Here is a 21146-nt window from a genome sequence, read left to right as displayed (position 1 = left end):
CCACCACCGCCCGGCATGAGTCTATTTCTTAAAAACAAATAAACACTAACATTCCTGTTTCACTCCTAAAAAAGGAAAAGCAACAAAAAGACACTTTTGAAATAAATGGCCAAATTTATAGTAATTACTGATGATTTCAAAATCCATAAACAGGTAACAGAAATGTAATCAAAACATTAACAACATATTCACCTATCTGAAACAGAGGCTAGAACTCAAGTTTTCTTAATCTTTCTTCTATAAAATTCCTAGCACCTTATACTCAATATTTCTTTTTCTCATCACAATTACACCAGACATTTAATACCACCTCAGATTTACAGACAAGAAAAGTGAGCGTCAGAAACTGTAGTTTGCCATAATAAATGTCCCTTTGACCAGCCAAGCACTAAGAGCAGAGGAAGACATGAGATCAAATTCAGGGATCATATTAGAGTATTAGAGACTTGCTCTTGGACCCTCGTTTAGAGGCTCCAAGGGTATGATAAGATAAGTCATCTCACTGAAAATATGGGACAGGGTCACAAGGTAGCTGTGAGGAGTTAGTAACTACCACACTTGTGCTCCTAACTTAAAGTTCAATGGGTTATTTAATTATTTTATCATAATTTGTAGTTACAATTTAAACTTTATATAGTATTTTCCAATAGTTTGCATGTGACTAAGGTGGTTGCTCAGAGCCAATTCTCTTTCTTTAGAGCACCTAAAAGAGACTTCAAATACAATACAGACTCTATCCAGCTTCTCCCCTTCAGAGACTTGCTATAATATTTAGGTAATAAATCTTCATAGGATATGGAATTTCAGAGATGGAAAAGGCCTGAAAACTACCTCAGCAAACTTACCCTTTGGTCGTATGAGAAAAGTAAAGTGCCTCCAATTATTTTATTACTTAATCAAAACATAAAGAAAGCAAGCAAGAGAGGTGGACAATATTAAGTTTCTCTGACTTAGTTGAAGATTCTACTTGGTCTGTTTGAGAGACAAAAACTTCTCTCAGCTTCATACATCACCCTTAGCTTAAGTCTATCATTCATAACTGTCTGAAGTGACAGAATATGTACTAGCAAACTCAAACAACTGTATACATACATCAGATGGCTGTTCTTGTACAACCACAATGGAATGATCTTCTTCAGGGATTTTAACAGTGCTCACACTGGAGTGACTCCTCACATAACTCTACAGTCTATAGGCAGAATCTGTGCACAGATAAGAGGATGGCTTTAACCTGCATAGGTAAGGAAATGACTTTTTTTTTTTTTCTTTTTGCAGCTTCCAAGTCACCCTTGGTGGTAGCCTAGAATCTGGAGAGGAGGGAACTGGCCGAGACTTAAGGACTCATTTCTTCTGAACTGCCTTCTAACATTGAATAATATGGAAGGCTTTTAAGATATCTCTTCCTTTAGGAAGCAATATCAATCTTCAGTATCCATGTTAGCATACAGCAAGGGAGACATGCACATTGAAATATGCTTTAATGTTTCAGCAAAGTGGCAAATAGGAAGAAAACCAAATCAACTGATAATTGGCTCAGTTAACATGAGCTAGTTGGTGCTTGTACTGACCTGCAACTGAGTGAGCATATGTCTCTGTGTATCCATTTACATGCGTTTTCATGCACAGATTACCTCAAAAGCCAAATCAATGAACACAGAATTTATTATTTTCTAGGAATATCAATTCTGGATGTTTTCATTTGTAGCACTTAATATAAGTGTGTGCACACACATGGTTAATCAATGTCACCCTCTCCTCTGAGAGGAAAGGCGGTGTTTATTTTGCTCATTATTGTACCATCATCCTTAAACACAGTACTGAGTCTACAGCCATTGTTTAATAATTATTCAAGCATTAAATAAAGGAAAGACAGAATAACTAGATGACCAAGGGCTTGGCTTCTGGGTGGAACTCCATTATTTAATTAACCAAGTAACCTTTGTTAAATCTCACACTTAATTTTAGAGCTACAAGAATCGTAGAAATCATCTCACTGAATGACTGAAATATTTGTTTAAATGTTGGATTCCTTTCCAACAGAGAACCCATGTGAAAACCAAACATTAAAGCAGATGTAAGCCTTCTCTTTATGGACCTGCCTGGTCAGCCTTTTTGAGCTTCTCATCATACTACAGTGGTTTCTATAGCTACTTAAATAAGTCACCAGCAGCTCGTGAAAGCACAGGTTGAAAGTCAGTAACCTGGATCACCTCTAACTTTTGACAAATGTGGAAAATGGGGTAAGGAGAAAAAGAGAGGATTCCCTAGCACTGTACAGTACACAGACAATTGGAACTGGGACCCACCTACCTATAATTCTAGCACATTTGTTAGTATGGTTATGGACTAATAATCATACTTGGTTTCAAGCCCATTTTCTAAATTCATTGGCTTTAAGACTTTATTCAAGTCACTCATAAAATGGTGTTTTAACATGGAAAGACAATACCCAAACGACCCGAACCTTGAAAGTGTCCTTGAGAGGCTCAAATGAAAGACAAAGTTATACACAAAATGAAGCATTAATTTAAAAAACACAGACAGAATTAAATATCTGAATCTCAAAGACTCATGTCCTGCCCCAGCTTCAATGCTCAAAGCTCCAGATTACCTGGATCAAGCGTTTCTGAGATTGGCACATCATCTCCAGCAACCAACACATACTCATAATCCTTAGCTTATGCATAATCATAAACACCAATAGCTGTATTCTGCTAGAAATGGTTTTAAGGATCTAAATTTGAAATGAGGCAGTTAAGTATTGTTCTCAGGTGATTTAAGAATAGTTCTCCCAAGAGGAAGCCTTTTGAATCAATCATTATGTTAGAATTCTGATATTTTTTCAAAAGTAGAAATGCCAACATGCTTTTTATATTCATACTTAGTTTCCTTATTTTATACATTTTTTTCTTTGTACATTACATTTTCATAATGTTCATAGGCACCTTTCCTCAGCAGTTCAATGATTATTTTCTATTCTTCAGGGCCCATAGAAAGTTCACCATTGAACTCTTGCAAGGCAGAACTGTTATTGTGAGACCTCAAGACATTAGTGCAATAACATTTATATGATAATCATTTTCAGCAGGTTGAAATTTCAAAATTCACTCATCTCCAGTAATCAGGATCACAGAATGGTGAGGCTACTTTCTGCATCGACCACTTGGAAACCTAAAGTCTTAATTCAGCCTCGCTCTCCACAGGCCAACAAGCTCCTTCTACCCTGCATTCTTGCTTTCTTATTCTAATTATCTCTGCAATGTCAGATTTGCATTTTCTTTCTGAACATTAAGACAAAAGTTGCAAAGTGGTTTTGGCATTTCTTCCATTATAATACAGTACTCATTATGTGCTTATGATAACAAGCATAGCACATGTAACCTGAACATCAACTACAATGACATAAATAAATGTTGTACATGTGTGAACATTTGGATAAAAACACACATGAATATGTGACACTAAAAGAGATTTAAGTTACTTATATAAAGAGTTATTTAATTCAAGTAAATAAAAAATAGAGAAATACATTCTAATTGAAAATTGAGGAATATACTAGCATTTTATAAATATGGCAAGGATAATATAGTTAACTAGAACATGGAACCTAAGAAAAGTACATGAAGAAAGTACTGGTGGTTGAGGATCAGAAAACAATACTTCAAAGTATAGCACTTACTGTCCTGAGTATCTTGAACTAAAATATATGTTATCATCTCCTGCCTTCCTATCTCTTGTCTCTTTTGGCACCAAATCACCCAGTAGAATTCTTCCTGAACTTACATGACTACAGATAGATTCCCTCCAAAGTAGACCATTGGTTATAAATCTTGTGCCCCAGAAATCTCATCTCCAGGTAATAGTAGCTCACAGGACAGGACACACTAGCCCAGATAGATTCTATCACAAACTATATCCCGTTGTGATAGCTTAACGCTCTGAGAAACAATTTCCACCATCTGAGGCATTTTATCTGCACCAGTCAATTTCCCACGCATTTTCTCCTGGGAGTTCTCTGTAACTCAGGATTGTTGCAAAAAGTCCAGTCATTTGTCTCTTCCCTAAGTCACTTATTTTACAAGACTACTACTAGTATGTAAATAATTCAAGTAGTTTTCTCCTTTTAATCTGCCTACTGTGCTTGCACAATGTGACTCATTTACTGAACCTTCAGAAGGTCATTCCTGTACAGAGCTTGGTCCTTTTCGGTGGGTGTAACTACCATAAGTTAATAACCAGTTCAGACTTGGTTAAAAGAAAAAAAAAAAAAAGTTCTTCAGTCAATGTCTCTACTTTATCACAAAAAAAATTCATGAATACATTTAGTTAGAAAACTAGATTCACTAATAGTATTTGCAAAACAAGAAGATTATCATGACTAGGAATTCAGGAAAACCAAGGGTTAAATCTAAGTTCTAAAAGTTTTTAAATTGTTTCTTTAGGAAACATTATTTGAACTAATTTAGACTCAGTTGCCTAGTAAAACAGAGAAAAAAACCCAAAACCTACATCAGATGAATAGAAAGTATAAATGACATACTGAAATAAGTATCATCTAGTACACTAAGTACTAATAAATATTGGTTATTTGGACTCATTAATATTTTAAGCAACATTGAATAGATTCAATTAACAGCCTATAGCAAGGTCACAGTCCCTTATCCTAGAATATTTCCACACTGCCAGGTGTCAGACAACGTCTGGTCTCTCCAAAGCACAACAGAAATGGGAGGCAAGGTCTCTCTTAGGCTAAATCTTACCTGTATATTTTATATCTGGTTGTAAATCCTTGACGGTGTCTTTCCACAAAGGATAGGTAGCTCCTGGAGTGGTGGAAAGGCCCCCTGTCTGAAATAAGCCAATCAAATTCCTTGGAGACATGTTGGTCTGTCCCAGCTGGCTCCTGGTGGGAGGGCTGCACTGAGATATGGCCCCATATAAACAGGAAGTAGAGGAGCTCAACAAACCTCCAGTTCATGCTTTTCTGCCGGCCTTTTTCCTCTCATTCTTGCTCCATTCTGTGGAGTCCTGTAGAGAAAAAAATCAAGGAGGGGGAAAGGAAAAGGGAAGGGGAGAGGGGGGAAAAGACAGTGAAAAGAAAAACAGAAGGTTAACATATCTTCATTAGTAGGCCTTCAGTAGATTGTTTTAATGTTTATAAAAACATTATTGCCTTGTTAAAAGCAGGGGACCAATGGTGTCAGGGACATATAGTTTTACTTTGCCTTACTGTTCACATGCAATGTGAAGATGCACAAACTACATAGTCTATGGAGTATAGTTTCCGTATATATAAAGTAAGGGCATCTCTCTCAATCCTTGATGAACTACAGATTTCCAGGTATATGTGTTTTAAGCGTGAAAGAAATAAATTAATGCAGTACCTAAGTCTAATGCATGCAGGTAGAGTTACGGGACAGAACAGATGTTTGCCCCATGTTCTGCCTTGACAAAAAACCGGTCTCTCATTACTGAGACTTGAACAGGAGACCCTTTTTCTTCTTTTATATCACAGGTAGGAACACACTGATGAACCACACTCTTTTAGTATGGTCAGTTAAATGCACAAAGTCTTATGATGCTCTAACAACTGTCTATTCCGAGTGGATACATTAAGATGAAGAACTCTTACAACAGGGGAAAGGACAAATTTTACACAGTTCAGTGGAAGGTCTCTGGACCCTTGAGGGGATTTTTGAACAGACTATTCATTTGTTGATACCTATAAGCTTCAGTGTATCCTAACCTATGGAGAGGACACTAAAGATCAAGGGTTGGGAAAGTGGGCAGGTCTTGCCAACCTCTTTTGTTGGACAGTCGCACTATATTGGACAAAATTTTGATTCTGAGAGAGACCTTAGGTGGGCATATTTTTTTTTCCTGAAAAGAATAGAAGCAAATCACCTGCTTTCAAAATTTTAAAGTTTAGTTTTCTATCCTGTCTGGTAGTCAGTTGTTAGCTTAATCAATTGCTGCTTGCCCCACCTTTTGTTTGTTGTTGTTGTTGTTGTTGTTTTTTACTAAATAACTTTGCCACACTTTGCATGGCAAAGGCAATACATATTTAACAATATTGTTTAACAAAAGTTTTTGTTTGCCTTCTTTTTCTCATCTATAAAATGCAATTAATGAGGACACATGTACCAGAACTAACAGGGTGACTGAATCACACAGGGTAGAGTGCTCCCTTTCTCTCCCAGCATAGAACAAATGCTCAGTAACATAAATAGGAATTGCCAGGAATAACATGATATTAGTGTTGCCAGGCTTTGAGATGTAGCTCAGTGGTAGAGCGCTTACTGAAACCATTGACTTGATGTTGTCAACTTAATGATCTTCTAAGAAATACTTTTGTTCACCTTTTGCTTATGTTTAAATAAAGCCACAATTAGCCTTGAAAGTCACCTTGGGTCATGTCATCAGAGACATTATCTTCTTCTATTCCTTTGAAAAACTGTTCTTCTATTCTGTCCACCCAACTCTATTTTCTCATTTTCTAAAAATCTATGTCAGTGGCAATTGTCTTACCTTATACCTCTTTGTTGTATGTCTGTCGTTTTTACTGGGCTGTGAGCCTTTAGCTGGCAAGAAACTTCAGAAAGCTGTGTTTTATCTTGGCTAGTCATGTGACTGTGAAGTCACAACTCTTCACTAGACCTCATAATTTTTCTGGATAACATTTAAAAATATGAGGAGGACACACACATTTTGTGAGCTATAAAAGCTATATACATGATTAAGTATTCCTCATTTGGTGATTCTCCCAGTTGAACATGGGAAGTCAGCAAGGCTAGGAAATGAGAAATAAAAGAGGGATGCATGGTTCTGTACAGCTGAGTATTTCCCTCAATTGTTCAATTGCACCATTTTATAATGAGATGCCACACATACACACACAAAATCTGCCTGTTGTTGAAATCCCCAGCTGTCAGGGTAAGGGAGGTAGGCATGTGTGCTGAGTGTGAGATGGAAAAGCTAAGGCCTGAGGTTTTGTTCAGATCCTAAAACAAAGCTCTCCATGTTGAGCACAGACCTGTATCAGCGACAGCTGCCAGGATTGTCTGCCAGAGCCCACCAGAGTGGCAAGCAGGGTGTGGGAGCAATTGTTCAGAGATTCCTGGAGTGAACTGCAACAAGCTGGAATCCTACTGTGCTGCCCATACAGCCTTCTCCAGAGCTTCTGCTGTGAGTGGGTGTGCATGGGAGCCTGTGAGAGAATATTTAACTGTTGCTGTGAAGAGACGGGATTCAGAGCACTTCATCTTGCAAAAGGTGATGTATCTAACACTGGAATGGTGTGTGTGTGTGTGTGTGTGAGAGAGAGAGAGAGAGAGAGAGAGAGAGAGAGAGAGAGAGAGAGAGAGAGAGAGAGAATCTCCAGCCTGTCATCCTAGTATATAAAAAACTGTTTAACCAAGTTTCTCACAGCCCTAGGAACACCTTTGTCACAACCTTACATCTAAAGTGATATTCTTTATATCTGCTGGATAAAGGCTAGGGTTGTTACCAAAAACCCCAGCATATACTGGAGGACCCCTTAAAATGGAATGGGATGAGAGATATTAATGGCTCCAAAATGAGACTCTCATACAATTCATTTTACCATGACCCCAGAAACATACATTGACTCCTGTCTTCTAGCTTCTACAAAGTAGTTATACTTTCTGCCTTTGTCTTGTTCGGGTAATGCACCCACATGCCTCTTGGCTTTGAATGTCTGTGAAAATCTAAATTATAGGATTATGTGAGGGTAGAATGTATTTCTGTTGACTTAAAAAAATCATAGTCTGGATAGAAATACAGCTCAGTTCTTGAGAGTTTGCCTAACGTGCATTAAATATTGGGTTTAATCCCCAATATTGGGGAAACAAAGGAAAAATTAAAAGAGAAAAAAGGAGAGGGAGATGGACAAAGGAAAGGGAGGTGGGCAATCATCTATCAATGAACCACATGCCCAGCCTTGTGCGAATATGAAAATCTGAATTCAGGTCACCAGCTCTCTTGTAACAAAAACAAAACAAAACAAAACAAAACAAAACAAAACAAAACAAAACAACAACAAAACTGGTGTGACCATGTGTGCTTATAAGCTCAGCTCTGAAAGGCAAAAACAGAAAGATCTGAGAACTTGATAGTCGGCCAGGCTAGACAACCAAAAAACTTCAAGGCTCAAAGAGTTACCCTACTGGGGGGTGGGCAATGTGGTGATAGATAGAGGAAGACACCCAACTCCACATTTCTGTGTATAATGAAGAGCTTCCTTCACTCTGCCTCATAGCTCAGTTAAACTACCATTCACATTCATCCTGCAAAGTCAACAAACAATAGATACACTGTAAATAGAATCCCCTGTGCTCCAGGACCATGGCAACTGAGCCACAAAGCTTACAGAGAGCCCTCAGAATCTTCCAGAACAAATTTGAGAATAGTTGATTTTCTAAAAGGTTCATAAAGGGTTTCCTGCCACCAGCGATTACAGTCTAACAATTCAAGGCTAGGCTAGTTGTATACCAAATGTGGCCTTTAATCCTTGTGACCTTCAAGGAGTCATAGGCACTACTGCCTGATACACTAGTTGACCCAGAGAGCTGACACAGGCTGAAACATAAAGATCATTTGATGTTCATGGCTGACCTGGACTCTTCATCTGCCTACAATGCCAAGAAGTGAATCAAGTTCACCTACACACCTGTTTTGTAATTGTTATATCTGAATTATTTACATCAGAAACACACACACAGAAAGAAAAAGATAACAATAGCAGGTCCCTGGAAACCCATACCTAGTTCATTCTCTGGAGTCTCTACATGGATTACTGGACCAGAGTGCAAGAAGGGAAGTCCCTACCCCTGCCTCAAGTTTTCCTGAGGACTTGGGTCAATAATTACATCTTGAACATAGCACATAGCCCCTGATAGCTCCAGCTGATCCATTCGGGTGGTCTCATCAGGACTTTTACCTCCAAATCTGGGTCTTCACTAATAGGAAGACCTAAAAAGCTGAAAGAGCTTGGCTATGTTAATTAGCTCCCCTGAGTCTTGGTTTCTTGCAACTTTTAGAATTGAACAGGGTGTTTTCAATGTAGCTCTTTCAGCTTTGGTTTCAGCTGAACCGTCCAACCATTGACATACCAGCCACATTCTGAATGGAGGTCTGAGAGCACCATATCTCACTTACCAAAAAGGCAGCCAACACACACTTAGATGTATTCTCAACCTCTCACCGACATCACAGCATACAATGCCTTTAAGACTAGGAATTAGATTTGAGTGGAAGCTGACAGTGCAGAGCCTCCCACCCTCTCTCTAAACTCCTTGCGGGAGGGGGTGAAAAGGGGAAAGAACTCCTCCACCTCCAGCTTTGAGAAAAACTCTCAAACAGCACGTTAAATGTGCCCTACAGCTTAGGGAAACATGGTAGAGTGCTGCCTAACTCATGCCAGAGAATTCTAAAAAAAGATTGCTCAAGAGAGGAGTAGAAAGAGGCAGGCTGAAACCTGGCAGAAGAGCAGGGAAGTGACTGCCTGAGGCATGGGTAACAGGAATGTGCAGCCTCCTCCTTCCCATGGATTAGAGATGGGCCACATGCTCGAGAAAGTCAGGGGAAGTTACCTAGCATTCTGCCTCAGAGCAGGAATGAGTCTAAGTACAAGGAAACTAGAATGGTGCTGTCATTTACCCAGGGCAGAAGGAATGAATTACATCAATGCAGCTGAGAAGACATATATTTGCCCACATCAAAACAATCAGTAACAAGAGAACTAACTGAGTGGAGACAAAGAAGGAGGTTCATGCGGCAGGACATGATGACACGACTCCTTGATATCAGGACTTAGGAAATGGATACGGAAGAATCTCAAGTACCAAGCCAGCCTGCACCACAGCAGCAAGGCTTGCTGAGGGCTCAGAGCACCAAAATCATGTTATCAAAGAGAACTAGCCAAGGAAGGGATTCTGTCTTCTTCACTTGTCAGTTCTTCATCAAAACTTGTGTCCTCAGGAAACCGAGGAGTCGGAAAAGTATAGCAGGCAGGGGCAGGCACAGTGATAGTGCAAGAAACAGAAAACTCTGAACAGTGAGATCTACACTGCTAATAAAATGATTTATTTATGGTAATATTCTATATTCTAACATGATACAAACTTGCCAAAAAGAACAGGGACCTATACATCAGTTCCAAGAATGAATGCTTGAGACCATCAGTGCCAGAATATTTCTGTCTTATCTCCAAATGAGGACCTCTGCCGAAAAGCTGTACATTTGCCCATGACTAAAGCTGAGAGGAGGCATCTGAACACCTGGTTCAGACAACTAAACTAAGTAGCTGATCCCACCACCTAACACCTCACCACAGTTTCTGTCAAAAGTTCTTTTAAAAAGCTGCAGACAAAGAACTGAGTGTTGTCCTCTTCCCTAGGACCCATCCAGCAGGATAAGAGCCCTGAGGATTCTTCCTTTCTCTTAAGTTTCCTATATTTAGATTCCTTTCTCTTAAGTTTCCTATATTTAGATACCTCTTCCTAAGACTCATCCTCCCTTATCTAGGAACTCCAGTCTTTCAGTTTATGACACAAGAACCAAAAAAGCCACTGCTGTGTCCTTGGTAGCCCTTAGGATCCCAAAACGTTAGCTCCCCAAGCTAAACAAAAGAGATAAAAAAAGTTTCCACAACTCTCAAAAATCATACAATATATCCATATTATTTCCAGTTTAATATATGAACCAAGATTGCACATAGTAAAGAGAAGTGAGCTAAGATGTTTCATGTGTGTTCATGCATGTGTGTATTTGTGTGTGTATCTTTAATGACCCATACATGACACTGCATGCAAGTAGATATCAGAGAACAACCTGCAGGAATCAGCTGTCTCCATGCAGCATGTGGGAGCTAAAGAAGAATCTTAGTTCATCAGGCAAAAAAGAAGGCACCCTTACCCTATGATCCATCTCACCAGTCCAAGAATTATTTTTTAAAGTAATCTTAAAATGTCCAATCTTGTCTAAACCTTTATCAACTATCAGGAAAAATCTTACCTCAGAACAGGTTTAAAGTGGAAGAAAGCACAACACAGATTTGATTTTGTTTCCCAATCTTGCCATAGATATCCTATTCACCCAAAGTAAAGGTTTCACATTAAATGCAACTCTGAGTTCACTTCAATTAGACTTCAGTGTAAAAGCCTAACTAACTACAATTTCAATATATGACTGAAGACATACAAAGTAAGAAAACCAATCAAAAATTCTGTTAAATACGTTTATTGCCGATTTCCAAGTTGCACCTCAAATATCAGATAACTACAAGTCACCAAAGGCAAAGCAGTGCAGATCACAATCCTGGCAGTATGCAGAGCCTGTCCTTTTCCACACATAGGATGCTGTGATGCCATAGACTGTATATGTGCTGAGTGATACATCGCTGAGTGTTATTTTATCTGATTGTCACTAAAGCAGTAGGCATGTGGCTTAAAGTTAACTTTCTTCCTTCAAAACAACAACTGTGGACTGGAAATAATTGAAGCAATTCGATGCATGTGAACCAGAAAATAGCAGAAACCTATAGAGGGCCAGTCACAATATGTCAAAATAGTATTATCCAATCACATTTGCCAATAGCTGGAGAGAACTAGTAAAGATATTCATGAAGACAGATACACTGTAGTTTTACATTCACCTTATTAATGGTGACCTCCACTTAAGTAGCTTTTGAAAAAAAATGACAATTGAGACAGACAATTGTGTTAATGAAATAACATATGTAAAAACTTTACATGCTTAGTCATTTAGTCATAGGAAAATTATTTTCTCACCTTTTTGGTTGTGAACCTTAGCTTTTAATGACTGTACCCCACAGACTTTTTTTAACTAAATGTTATTGTAAAAATGGTTTATGACTCAATGGGATGAGTTGTAGTTCTAATTTGTAAACTCTGCATTTTAACTGATAAGCACGTCAACTTCTCTATAAAATCTCACAGATTTCTCAAGTTTAAAATAGTCAATACTAAACATACCATTGCTCTATCAAACATGACCTTCTCCCTTTATTCTCTGTCCCAGTGGTCCACAAAATATCCTAAACCATTCCTTTGAGAAGCTTGGAACTTTTCTTGACATTCAACCACCATCTCTATATCCCATCAACATACATTCTTTCATATACATCCAGTTCATTTGACAATAAAGTTTTCGTCTATCATCATAGTAAGCTCAGAGTGATCCTACTGCTGTTTCGCTCAGAAATGGATCTTCTGAGTACATTTACCCTTTTGGAATATTCCAAAGTAGTACAACAAACATTCATGACTCTCTACCACCTTTCTAGCCTAAGCACAGCTTGCCAATAGGATGTATCTATTGATCTAAGTACAGCTGGGTGACACCCCTAATGGAGCATATTGAACCATTCTCCCTTCGATGCTCTCCCCCCTTAGTTTTGCATTCAGCAATCCTTTCCCTGTGCCACTCAGTTCTCACCTCAATGGCATGAATGAAACCTTAAGACCTGCATGGCGTAATAGTTTTGCTTATTTTATTTCCTCTCCTTGCTGTGTCCATCACCACTCTCCAGTTTTATATTAGACATGAAAAACATAGACATTAATATATTTAAATCTGTGAATGAGAGCCAATAATAGACCATTGAGCACATACTACATCTAGATAGCATGTCAAATGTCTTTTTATTCTCCATACCTTAAAAATCTACAGAACAAACCTATCATTGAGATAAATTTCAGAATATGTATATTACAGTCCACAAACCTCGGCTTTGTTACAACTTATTTTATTTTTACAATGTCACATGTTCTAAAAATATCACATTGTACAAAAGTGTTAGAATTTAACTGGATTCTAAGCCAATTATTTGTTCTATGTCAGAGTGCTTTAATATATCAGTCTATGAATGCAAGGCATCCTTACAGGACAACCACAAGCTGTCACAAAGGTGCTGTGAAGATGCTAATGAAGAGAAGGGGAAAAACACCAACCTGCAATATATAAGATCTAGCAATACTGAATCTAGAGAACACTAAAATCCTGATTAAAAGCTGAAGTATGAGGACTTTTTATGTGATTTATGTGAAGTGTGTGGAATTCTTGTGATCCTAAGTAGTACATTTGAAATTAATAGTGTAATCATAAGAGGAGTGTAGTATTACCCATTGCATAAATATTTCATTTGAGCCACATTTAGAAATGGGACGGTCTGAATTCCTACATTTTGAGCCTTCTCCCCAGGTTATCAGCCATCTCAGCAGGCAATCTTTCAAAAAAGTAGTGAAATAATATTTCAGAGTGTTTTTCTGTGCTCATTCATGGAAATGCATCAAATATCTATTGAGTCCATGCTATCCAAATAGCCTCTTACAGACTGCAACACAAGCTAGAACAGAAAGAGCTGATTTCTGAAAAGAAACTCATGGAAGGGACCCTTCAGAGCAAGGACAGAGTATGCCTATAGAGCCTCTGGCCTCATCTCCTCAGAAAATGCTTCTGGACCAGGAAAAAAGCACAGGAAAAAGATTGAAAAAACAGAATTACTATGGAAGCAGTTTTAAAGAGAGGAATCCCAGACAACAAAGCAAGAGCCAACTGCTACCCCTTGTCTCCTACTTCACTTCTATCTGTAGTTAAAGCTGGCACTTGGCTTTTATCTCCTTCTGTGTGTGCCCAGTTCCAGGAACCAATCGTGTGGTAGAAACTAATCAATATTTATTGAGTGAATGAACTGTACAAATCAAGAGCTAGGATCACTCCAATGAGATCATAGCTGACCACTGACAGCTTTCAAGCAGAACAGTCCTGTTGGTGTTTTAGTTTTGATTGGTTTAACTGTAAGGGATACTGGAAAGTTTTTTAAATCATAGTAAGGTAAAAATGGAGAGAGCCAATTAAATAGACCAGGTATAAGTGGCAAGAACAAGCTCCCATATACAATAAGAGAAAAGAAGAAAAATAGCAAGGTTTGGTAGGTGGGTAAGTGAAGTGAGGAAGCACTATGTGTGGTGACTCCTAGGACTGGATTGGTGATCAGAATCAAGGATGATGCCATGCATGATAACAAGTAGTAAAGGTAAAGGATTTCGAATCAATGATAACTGCCCAGGAAATATGCACCTGAGAATTACCAATAAACAATGGGAGCCTTTTATCCAAATGGGAAGAGACACTGGTATTAGCGGCAGGGAGTGTTCCACTGTGTTCTAGTAGTGGTTAGCACTCTTGGCATGGATGAAGCCACTCTGAATACCCGTGACTCATGCATAATGAAAGCAAACAATAGGCAATGCTCACACAAGCAGCATGAAGAAGGAAAGAACCCCGTGAAGTGTGTTGAGGAGAAATTCCATAAACTCAAGAAGAGTTTCAGAAGGCAGTAAACATTGTCAAGCTTTAACAACTAAAGAGTTACACAGCATAAGACCAGAGATGCCTATTTTACTTCAGGGAACAGAGGTGGTAAATAGTCATTAGAAACTGAAGATTCCAAAGAAATTTAAGCACGAGCGGGAGACTGGGGATAAACATAGACTAGTATAGAGACTTGGCAGGTGAGGAAACAGTAAACAGTGGCCTCCACAATTCTCCATTCTACCTATTAGAGATGGGATACAAGTGGCAATGAAATAACTTTCTTCTCATGGAAAATGCTTTTTATAAATTCAGAAGTCAGCTATAATTAAAAAAGAAAATTAAAAGTATGAAAGAGAAAAGAAGTAAGTGCTCATTGAGAAAACAATATGAGGCCTAAGGTTGGAATAAAATGCCAGAGATACTGGGTAATTAAAGAGAAAGATGAAATGTTCATGACTTTAGGGATCCATGATGAGGTAAAGCTGTAACCTCAAATTGCAGATCAATGGACTGAGTTTTCCAGGTACAACAATACAACCCATTATTGGAGCAAAGAAAGAGAAAGCATAACTCAGAGAAAGCAAATTAAAGAAAGCCTCTTAAAAAGAGAGCGCCCTTAGGGAACTGACATTTAATTTGGCCTATAGTTGTTTAAGTTAAGATTTGACAGATGAGAGAAAAAGAAAAAAAGAAAAACTTTCAGATCACAGGACAGCATCAGCAAAACCATTTGAACATAAAAACTTGCTTACTGGGTACAAATCAGTAAACCAGACTTGACTCTAGATAGAGGAGTGAGTTAAGAATAGTAGTGCTCCTCCCACAGAGGTATATGGAAGAGCAAGCAAGCAAGGAGGATGATGAAGGTGGCAATGAGCCCACATAGGTATTAATGCTAAGACAAAAACTGCTCAATATAGAACATGGCTTTCTGGGGAGCTGATGTCTCTGAGTTTTGCCCGATGTTTACTCTGTGCTAACATTCAGTAGACAAAATGAATAAAACACAGATAACAAACACCTGGCACAAAGTTATACTCTCAGAGAAAGAACTATCACCTTCTCAAACATGTGCATTCCAGGATTCAACTGTCTTTTAGCATGCTTGTCATCATGTTAGAGTCCACATCATATTAATGATGCTGACAGAAATAACTTATAAACACAATTAATTGCATCAGCTGTGCCGAAACATTTACAAAGCTATATTTCAGTTTGTCTCTGTGATGGGGATATTTTGTGCTAGGTTGCTTGTTTTTAAGAATTATTTTCATTCCTTTCCCTTATTTTTGTGTGTGTGCCTCCCCCCACCTCTGCATGTGTGTGTGTGTGTGTGGTGATATGTGTAGGTTCACACAGAGACCAAGACAAGTCATTAAATGTCCTGGAGTTGGTGTCACAGGCAGCTGTGAGCTGCCAAGCATGTGTGTGAGGAACAAAAATCAGGCCCTCCGGAAGAGTAGCAAGTGCCCTTAACTGCAGAGCCATCTCTTCTAGCCTTCTAGGTTTGAATGTTCAGAATCACCATGTTCCCTATCACTAAGCACTTTGTCAAGGAATTTTACAGCCCTGAAAAGACAAAACCCAGTCTGTCATTGCCCTTGCTTTCTGTGGTCCTCTCCTCATTGTCCAGCGTGCTGTGCTCCTGCGCTGTACTAAACTGCTCATCCTATTTTGCTTGAAGGAATGAACTCACAACTCACCAACAACCTGACAATTTTTCCTATGCTACTGTATTTTTTTTTTTGTTTGCAATCCAAAGTATAATCAAAGAACTAAAGAACAGCCTAGCCTACAGAGTAAGGCTAATTAAGGCAAACAACAGAATAAGCAAAGAAGATACAATAAAATGCTGAAGGAAGACCAAAAGAGACCAGTGAGAAACAGGAGTGACCTCACCGATACTAAAGTCAATGCTGAGGTTTAATGCTAGGATTTCTCAGTTGCTTAGGTGTCTTTCTGCTTGTGTTCTTTTTAACTTGTACAGCATAGGAGAAACAGCAATCTCTGCTTTTAAAACACACGTTCCCTCCAAATTTCATCAGAAAATTTCATCAGAATCTTAAAATACTACCAGATTTTTTTATTTCAATCATAACAAATCAGGACTCTTTGGGACATATTTGGAGGAGGGGAGAAAGCTGGGATCAGCCCCCCCCCCACCCGTATTCACTGAGGTTGTTACCAGGCAAAGGTTGTGAATATTCAGACCTGTCTAATCCACCTGTGCATAAGAAATGAAGCTTGAAGGTTTTAAGCCAGAAAGGAATGCAAGGAATGGGGAAAAATGAGTATTTCGCATGAAAGGACTCTTAATCTTCAAAACATAATCCATTTTTCATACCAAAGCCCCTTCCAGCTTAGGAAGTCTGCTGAGACCTCAAGTCAGGCAAACAGCTTGTGTTTTGCAGATTAAGGGGCCTTTGACCCCAAGGATCCCTTTTTTGTGAAACTCTGAAAGAGAGGCCTAGTTTATTTCTAGGACTCCCTCTCCCTGATGGAGACAGCCCTCAATGCATTCTGAGGACAAGACTACTTCCCTGCTGGGTCTGCCACACAGTAGGGAGTTAGATAAATGGAAAAGCTCCTCAAAGAGATCTTTTTCCCCAAAATAACACACCTGCTTCCTTACCAGGATGCCCCAAATGCTCTTTATAGAATGTATACAACTTTGATATATTGAAAGGTCCTCAAAGAAGATGGCTAAGTTAATAACAGACAGCAGTAGGAGTGGGTGTAAACCCAACACCTTAGGACCAAGAGGCACACTATCTCACCCCACCCCCACAACAACACACCACCACCAGCACAATATGAAACAGAATTCTAGAGAATTCCCTAAGATCACATGCCTAAGATTGTACAGACATTCTCTTGAGCTCCTCCTAGATCTTACCATTTTCACAAGGGTGAGAAGCCTTAAGGCAGGGTCATTTGTGAAACATGAACAAGAGAAAGGCTTAGCTAACACAAAAGTAACCTGAGTTAGGATACTTGAATTCTAGACTATTCCACCTATCATTGAAAATGTTAGAATTGGATTATTGTCATCAAAAATTTAGAATATGGTTGTTGTCTATGTATTGTTACTTGAGTCTTAAGGGTCAGAGTCTGGGCCTGAAGTCCTAGCAAGCTTGGCTTGGCCATTTATCTGGAAGAGATCAACTAAACAGAAAAGCATTAATAAAAACAGAGAACTATATATTCGGTGTGGCTACATTGGTAAGAGTAACAAAGAGGTCTGGGGACCAACCAAGCCCATCTCTGGGGGCTTGAATCAGGGTTGGGTTTAAAGAGAAGATAAGTAATCATGTCAATTAATCTATCATTGGTGTGGTCTTCCATGAAAGGGAGTATGACAAGTGGTCAGAACTGTGTGGAATATTTTAACTGGAGACAAGTTCCTCTTGGTTGTAAATAAAACCCTATCTTTCTCCTCCTTTTGAGATTTCTGGAGAATTCTAATTTCTTGGAGTTCAATGTCTCAAAAGTCTGACAGTGAAATGGAAAGAAATGAGTGTTTCTCCTTACAACATCTTCACTCATGACCTTTACAGTATGACTTGAAAGGTCATGTTAGGTGTTCTATTGCTATTACTCTGTTGTGTTTAAATTTGTTTCAAGCTTAATTTGTCTCAGGCTATTTCTATGTTGACAGACCCAGAAAAGCTCTGCATATGTGTCAGACAGAGAAAAGCAAGTACACCACACACACACACACACACACACACACACACACACACTCACACACTCACACACACAAATACACAGAGGGGGGCACCAAATGAGCTCAGTAGGGTGGGGACATCAAGTGAGCTCAATCTTGGCTCGTCTTGGATGAGAGAACACGGTGCCAGACAAAAGACATTGAGTCTGGGGAACTGAATGGATTTGATTTGTCTAAGCCTTAAGAAAGCAAATATTACTGAAATGTTGGCTGACCGCCACTGACTTCCAAACAGAAATGGCTTCCAGATATACTGTGGGTTCTCAGCAGGGTCTGTTAGAGTGAGTGATGGGGTGGCTGTGCACTGCTGAAAACAGAGAGACAGATTATAAAGTTCCCTTGACTGAGACAAGCTGAAAGTACCAGCCTAAGAGGAAGAGCAAAGGTACCATTTGAACCTTTCCCTAAAAGACTCAGACAACTTGGGCAAACCTCATAATGGCCTTTGGAAATGGCTAAATTAAGGCTGCCTGAACCAAATTACACAATGGTAGGAGTGTAAGACCCAGGCATAAGTCCCAATTTAGTCTTCGTTCACATCAGGTGGGCACAGTCTTCCCATGGAATCCAGTTTGTTTGTAGATGGAAACCAGCTGGACATTCTAAACAATCTCCAAGGACCCCTCTGTCACAGGCATTTTGTAGTGTGCCATGGGAGTACCAGTGACTTCCATTTAGCATGTATTTTTTAGATATCTGACTAGTTTTAATATTTGTGTGTACTAATAAGGCACTTCTCATGTGCTAGGCATTACACCTTGGAGGTGACTGATTTCTTAAACTGACAGTCTGCTTTCTATAAGGTCATACTTATCCTTAGAAGGTAGTAAACAGTCCAAAGTCATCCAGTCTAGCCCTCTATCTTCAGGAAGTACAGAATTTGATGCTTGATGATTTGACATTTGTAACATGGAGGGCCAGGCCTGTTTGTTGTTGCGGTTTTTGTCCCACCTGGTATCCCACAACTGTTTAGAAAATCACACAATTAGGTCTCCATAATTTATAAGCTGATTGGCCTATTAGCTCTAGCCTCTCACTGGCTAACTCTCACATCTTGATTAACCCATTTTTCTAATCTATGTTAGCCATGTGGCTCAGTACCTTTTTTCAGTGGGGCAGATCACATCCTGCTGCTTCGGTGATCTGGGCAGGAGTGGGAGGAATCAACTTCCTCCTTCCCAGAATTCTCCTGTTCTCATTACATCATTTCTACTTCCTGTCTGGTTTTCCCACCTATATTTCCTGCCTGGCCAATCAGCGTTTATTTATAACATGATTGACAGATTACAGACAATTCTCCCACACCAGACGTTTATCATGATGATGTAGAAAGGAATGAAAGGGTTTTCTTCAAGAACCACCATGATCTTTCATGGTCACAAAGTTCCCTGGCATTTCCCTTGAGCTTTGTATGCTCTCCCAGTAGACAGTACTTGTAGAAGCTGACACAGTTGAAAAAAAATTCTCTCTGTTTGCCTATTGCTTAGGTGGTGAATGCATGCCCATACAAAAGCCAGGCACAACCGCCCAAGGAGGAGACTTGTCAGAATGTCAGGGTGATATTTTCTCCCCGTGTTCCATAATATTCAAGGTTGTGTAGTCCTTAAAGAGAATCTAACCCAGTTGTTTCATTTTTCTGGAAAGAAAAACCATAGTTTATTGAAGGTCTCACTACTAGTTAATGGCAGGAAATCAAAAGTATAGGTTGATTACTGAATACCATTTTTGCTGGTTGGAGTATTTGCCCCTGTTTCTACTGGCACTGCTTTTTCTGATAAGATTTGGTTGTTTGTTTGCTTGCTTGCTTGCTGGCTTTGTTTTGGTTTTGGTGGTTTTGTTTGTTTTTCTAACTTTGCTTTAGCACAGGGACCATTTCTGGTGAAACCAACATGACAAATCGAGAGTCTCATTATTCTGAAAGCAAGCATACTGGAAGTGTATGAGGGAAGGAGCGGCATTGAACTGGGAAATGCACAGAAAAGGTATCAGAGAAGATGAGTCTTAAGGGTAGGAGTGAAAGTCAGGGAAGGAACCTGGGAGGAGACAGAATAAGAGTGCTGCAATCAAATGCAGAGATAGAGGCAGGGTAGTTGTATTGGTTTGCAAAAGCAGTTCTGTTAGCCAGCCTGGCTTTTCTTAGTCTGCTGTCTACACTTTTGTGAAGATACACACACCCATCTGGGTTCAGATCTCTAAATTAGCATGCAATGACTATGTCATAGAAGATGGGAGCCAGACATTAGACAGAATGAAAGAAAGAGAACAGAAAGATGTAAATTTAATTCAAGAATGCAGGAAAAATGTATAATAGAGATGAGGTGAAAGAGTCTTACCAGAGCTCCGTAACCCTGAGGAAATGGATGGCAATGAGTATTCTTTAAAAGAAGGGCTTAGAGGATAGAAGAGTAAAAGCAAAGAACAACTACTCTTTCACCTTAGTTCCATTTCAGTCCGATTTTATCCTGTCTCATCAGAATACACCAGGTGCCTTGTTCACCTTCCGGACTCAATCCTTTGTTTCTAAATAAACCGTTGCAGAAAACAGTGCTCAATAAATGTTTGATGAGCAAATAATCAGCCTCAAACATTGATTTCATCATGCCATTGATGACAGGCTTTTTTTCCACCACCATTTCTTCTACATAAATAAAATCAAGCAGTTTCAGAATATAGACAGTCAACCTTGAGGGATAAAGTACCCCGAGTAGAGTTTACAAAAGTAGTCTGTCAATAAATGCAGACAACAAATGATAAACACATGCCCAAATCTATAAGGAAAGCAGACTGCTTCTATGTAGGAATAAGATCACTAGGTTAGCAACGAGCAAGCAGCCAGGAGAAAGTACAAGCTGTTACAGGAGATCTCTCAACGTTTAAATATAGAAAAATGATTTCTCCCCATTCTTCTGCTGAGGGTCAAAACTATAACTGACCAATGAAACAATATGTGCATCTGCCTGTGACTTCAGGCTTACAGAATGAGGTCCACACATTTTAATTTAAAAAAGTCAAGACCTTCCCTTAACTAGACCTAGGGCATGCCCTAATTATGTGTTTGGCT

The 21146-nt window shown here is 39.1% G+C and overlaps 1 protein-coding gene across 1 annotated transcript in view; it reads right to left on the bottom strand.

Annotated features, from left to right (window-relative positions):
• The window catches only part of Brinp1 (BMP/retinoic acid inducible neural specific 1), a 183590-nt gene that overhangs the window by 132644 nt on the left and 29800 nt on the right, over positions 1–21146 (bottom strand). The window contains exon 2 of the mRNA XM_005352591.2: positions 4761–5028. Within this exon, the coding sequence (XP_005352648.1) occupies positions 4761–4978 (218 nt within the window). The 5' untranslated portion in view covers positions 4979–5028. The remainder of the gene's footprint in view (positions 1–4760; positions 5029–21146) is intronic.

Source organism: Microtus ochrogaster, chromosome 10 (assembly GCF_000317375.1).
Source record: "Microtus ochrogaster isolate Prairie Vole_2 chromosome 10, MicOch1.0, whole genome shotgun sequence".
Lineage (NCBI taxonomy): Eukaryota > Metazoa > Chordata > Mammalia > Rodentia > Cricetidae > Microtus > Microtus ochrogaster.
The sequence above is the reverse complement of the archived record's forward strand: the minus strand, read 5'-3'. Positions and strand labels throughout refer to the sequence as shown.